The 5,144-nt window shown below is 34.0% G+C and overlaps 1 protein-coding gene across 4 annotated transcripts; it reads right to left on the reverse strand.

The window, feature by feature from the left end:
* Positions 1–2,787: 2,787 nt before the first annotated feature.
* Positions 2,788–4,571, reverse strand: LOC149141962 (arogenate dehydratase 3-like). 4 transcript variants are annotated; one of them, XM_089446837.1, is made up of 2 exons: positions 4,343–4,571; positions 2,788–3,993 (listed from the first exon to the last, which is right to left on the reverse strand). In XM_089446837.1, the coding sequence occupies exons 1-2, from the start codon at positions 4,507–4,509 to the stop codon at positions 3,288–3,290; spliced, it is 873 nt and encodes a 290-aa protein (XP_089302963.1). In that variant the 5' UTR covers positions 4,510–4,571; the 3' UTR covers positions 2,788–3,287. The 4 variants fall into 4 exon arrangements, 3 of the variants coding, with proteins under 3 accessions (XP_089302963.1, XP_089302964.1, XP_089302965.1); XM_089446838.1 differs by having other exon boundaries at positions 4,324–4,493; XM_089446839.1 differs by having other exon boundaries at positions 4,336–4,491.
* Between the last annotated feature and the right edge of the window lie 573 nt (positions 4,572–5,144).

Raw genomic sequence — 5,144 nt, forward strand, 5'->3', positions numbered from 1 at the left:
TAATTCACAACTAAAAAAACTCAAAACTATTATAATAATATATTTAATAAGGAAAAATATGTCACTTGTGATAATTAAATCTAAATGAAAAAAATATAATAATATACTTATTAAGGAAAAATATTTCACTTATGAAAACTAAATCTAGATGGAAAAAATAATAATCCTATTTATAAAAGTACAAATTTTTTTATAAATAATTATTTCAAATATAGCATACAGTAAACCTTATTTACAAAAATTCAATTATAATTTATAAATAATATTAGTTAATTAAATTTAATTAACAATATAATTCCATTAATCTATATAAAACAAGCATTATAAATAATATTAATTAATTAAACTTAATTAACAAAAAAATCCCATTAATCTATATAAAACCAGCAATCCTGTTCATATTTTTTCCTTAATGAACACATATAGAAAATATTGCCAAATGGCATAATCAGTATAGTATATTGTGATTGGCATACGAGGAAAATTAATGGAAACTATAAAATATTTAGGATATTTAAATTTGATAAATGATACTAAATGCATATATGAAAACCAAATAGAGATTATTTTATAATTTAACTATAATAAAAAATAATAGGTGTGATATAAATTATTCAGCCCTCTAACCAACGTCCTCAGTAAACTAGAAAATTTCCTCCATCTAAATTCCAGAACTATCAGTCCAGTTTTGTATATTTTATCGATGCCAACAAAAAGGTTTTATTTACCTTAGAAAAATAATTAGACAAATTCAAACAAAATAAATTTCTGTGTTTTATTTACCTTAAAAAAAAAGTAGACAAAATCAAACAAAATAAATTTCTGGGATGTCATGATTGAGGTAGCCAATCAAAAATAAAGAAAAAGCAACCAGATACAAAGTACTGCAGTCTCGTTTTGGAAGTCCAAAAGAAATTAGTTTATATTTGAGTTATGCTTTGAAACATAATAATTTTCATACGTAACTCAGTTTTGGAGAAAGGCACAATAACTTTATGTGTAATGATTTCAGATATAGTTGGTTTGTAGGTTATTTGTTTTTGGATTTGAATCAGTGATCTATCGCAAGGAGTGCCTTAACAGTGCACTCATTCACCATCAATCCAAAACCTCATGGACTACTGTAGGCTATTATTAATCACAAGTCTGATCCAGAATATTTTCCAGACATACAATTGTTAATCACAAATCTAGTCCAGAATATTTTTCTGGCATCTAAATCTCAGAAGTAATAAAACAATTCTGTTTTGTAAATTTCCTTCAATGTCTATAAAATAAAGTTTATAACAGGAATGCCATGATTGAGGTAGCCAATCAAATACAAACGAAGTATTATTGGAAAAGAAACCAAATACTACTCTGACAAAAATGAATACAGAATACTGCATTTACATTTCCAGTGTTCTTTCTGCAGCCTTTCATTAAAGTAGCTGGATAGCAATAGAGATATTTACAACGTTGTAAGTCTGATAAGTAAAAGCTTTCATTAAAGTAGCTGGATAGCAATAGAGATATTTACAACGTTGTAAGTCTGATAAGTAAAAGAAAATATGTATAAAAATCCAATGAAATTTAGCTTATACTTTAGCTCTGCTTTGAAGCATGTTATATACATAATTCAATTTTTGGATAAAGCCAAGCTATCCTTTGAAACATAGTAACTTTGATACACAAAATTCAGTTTTGGATAGATTTCAGACATATTTGGCTTGTAGGCTAATGCAAATCAGCCATATGTTCTTCACTTATCTGGTTCAGAAAAATTTCTACCATAAAAAGGCAAAACAGTACAGTTTTGTAAATTTTCCTGTTTTTCTACTTAAAAACAATCCATCAAAATACATTAATGGTTTGCCTTGAAAAAATAACCAATCAAAATACATTAGTGGGATGCCATGCTTGAGGTAGCCAATCAAAATGCATATAGAATCCATCAAAATACATTAATGGTTTGCCTTGAAAAAATAAGCAATCAAAATACATTAGTGGGATGCCATGCTTGAGGTAGCCAATCAAAATGCATATAGAATCCATCAAAATACATTAATGGTTTGCCTTGAAAAAATAACCAATCAAAATACATTAGTGGGATGCCATGCTTGAGGTAGCCAATCAAAATGCATATAGAATACTATGGGAAGAGCAAGCAAACTATTCTGACAAAAATGGATCCAGAATACTGCATTTACATCGACATATTTCTTTCTGCAGTCTTCTTTTAAAAGGGCTGGATACCAACAGAGATATCCACAAATGTTGTAAGCCTGATAAATAATATCAAATATATAAAAAAATCTAAGAAAAAATAGCTTATAAATTATAATTTAATTATGCTTGGAAGCACAGTAACTTTGATACACAGTAACTTTGATACACATAACTTAGTTTTGGATAAAGGCCAGTTATGCTTTGAAGTGGATGGATACCAACAGAGATGTCAAAAACGTTGTAACCTGATAAATGATACCAAATAAATGTGAAAAAATCGAAGAAAAAATAGCTTATGGTTTAGTTCCTTTGAAGCATAGTAGCTTTGATACACATAATTTAGTTCTGGATAAAGAACAGTTATGCTTTGAAGCACAGTAACTTTGACACAATTTAGTTTTGGATAAATGTCAGTTATGCTTTGAAACATAGTAACTTTGATGCACATAATTCACTTTTGGATAGATCTGAAATAATGAACTCGGATATTTGTCTAGAAAATAAATGTTAATCAGCCATATGCTCCTCACAAGGCTAGTCCAGAAATTTTCGGTCCATGAACAAACAACACAGTTACAGTTCTGTAAATTTTCCTCAATGTTGATAGAGTAGTATAATCAAACAAAATACATTTGTGGGATGCCGTGATTGGGATCGGCAACAAAAAATACAAATGGAATACTAAGGGAAGAACAACCAAATACTACTCTGCCACAGAGGGCCACAGGATACTGCATTTACATTTACAGCTTTCTTTCTGCAATCTCCCTTGAAGGCGGCGGAATGAATTTACAGAGGAAAATCCTAAGGTTCCATCAAAACTATAACAACAAAAAGCTTCAAATCACGCCTTCATCTGCCATAGATATTCAACAATATCATATAAATCAATTCATTCTCATTGCCCAAATCGCTGTAAGTTGCTCTGCTCTGCTCCCTCCTTTAGGAACCATGTACCATGTACCAGGAACCAGGAATATGTTTATTGATATGGAAAAAATATAACTTCAAGATCCGGAAAAACTAGAACTAGAATTTCCTGATCAGAAAGACAAGGGGTTTTTAATATCATTGATTTATCAACAAGAGGATGGGGATGAGGATGAAGATGAGATATTATTCAAGGGGGTCATGTCCATAGGGTAGCTGCCCAGAACCCTAAGGAAGGAGGTGAATTCTTGGACCTCTTGAAGGGCATTCTGGGCTCTTGTGTCGGCCATGGAGGCCTCAAAATCGACATAGAACATGTACTCGAAATGCTTGGCAGTGCCAATAACATTACCATCATCGACCACACGAAGTGGCTGGTTCCTGTGAGGCCTGCTCTCAATCTTGGTCAAACTTATATTCCTGAAAGCAAAGGCTGACAAGACCTTGAACAAGACGGAGGTACCCTTGTCTTGAGCAAACACAATGCTGGTCTTGAAGGGCCTGTCGGTTCTTGGAATGATGGGCTCCCTCGCCAGCATAACGAAGCGGGTCACATTGTTACTGTCGTCCTGGATGCCATCGAACAGGACGCTCATCCCGTAAAGCTCGGCTGCCCGAGAACTGGCTATGGCCGCCGTGTCGCGGAGGCCGTTGAGGGCAATGAACTCGGCGGCACCGGCCGTGTCATCGAAAGCCTCGCGGGCGACATTGAGGCCGAGCTTGGTGAGCGTCAGCTCGCACTGGGAAAGCGCCTGCGGGTGGCTGATCACCCGATTCAGATATTCTTTTCTCACGCCAGGAAGCGCCAGGAGGCAATGATGAACAGGCAACTGAACCTCCCCAACAATGTGAAGCCTGTTGTCAAATAAAATCAAGAATCAGGCGCATGTTGTCAAATGAAATCAAGAATCGGGAATCAATTACAGAAATTCAAGAATCAGGTATCAGTTACAGAAAAGAAAACCAAGAATCAGGAATCAGTTACATCAAAATTAACTGAATTCAAAGCAATGCAAAGCCTGTTGTCAAATAAACTCAAGAATCAGGCATCAATTACAGAAAACCAAGAATCAGGAACCAGTTACATCAAAATTAACTTAATTCAAAGCAATGCAAAGCCTGTTGTCAAATAAACTCAAGAATCAGGCATCAATTACAGAAAACCAAGAATCAGGAACCAGTTACATCAAAATTAACCAGTTACTCTCTTGCACAGCAGCCACATTCTTCAGCGCCATCGTTTTCCTTGTCTCTTGCACAACAGCCATTCTTCAGCGCCCCTACAGCCATGGCCTGTGGTTCCCGATTTGCAAATATGAACCAGAACTGAAACCCCACCATTAGCCTCAATTCCCCAAGCATTTTCTGCATTGCTCGTTAGCCCTCCCATGGCCGCCGCAGCCTTTTCTTTACACAACGAGCTCTGGGATTCCAAGAGCCGAACCAATGGACCTAAATCGCCCTATGTTTTTTGAAGGGTTTTTAATATTTTAATTTAATAAGAAAAATTAGACGGCTGATTTTTGTTCAATCGTCTAACAAAAGATCTAACGGCTACGATTGAGACAGAAAAGCATTTGGGGGAGTTCATTTCAGAGGGGAACGCCTTACGGCGTAAAAATCGCCCTACGTTTTTTAAGGGTTTTTAATATTTTAATTTAATAAGAAAAATTAGACGGCTGATTTTTGTTCAATCGTCTAACAAAAGATCTAACAAAAGATCTAACGACTACGATTAAGACAGAAAAGCATTTGGGGGAGTTCATTTCAGAGGGACGCCTTACGGCGTAATTATGAATATATGAATGACAAGTCTTAATAAAACAATTTTAACCTAATTTGATATTGTGAGAAGGTATAAATTAATATAAAAAAAAATTTTAGAATGTTTGAAAGATATAAATTAAATATGTTTGGTAATATTATATACTTAATATAAATTATTGAAAAAAAAGGAGAAGAATTTCAAGAAATTTGGTTTGCATAGGATAAATGTCTTGAAATAC

This window comes from Pinus tabuliformis, chromosome X (assembly GCF_031772625.1).
Source record: "Pinus tabuliformis cultivar Carrire ecotype Pingquan chromosome X, CPIR1, whole genome shotgun sequence".
Taxonomy (NCBI): domain Eukaryota; kingdom Viridiplantae; phylum Streptophyta; class Pinopsida; order Pinales; family Pinaceae; genus Pinus; species Pinus tabuliformis.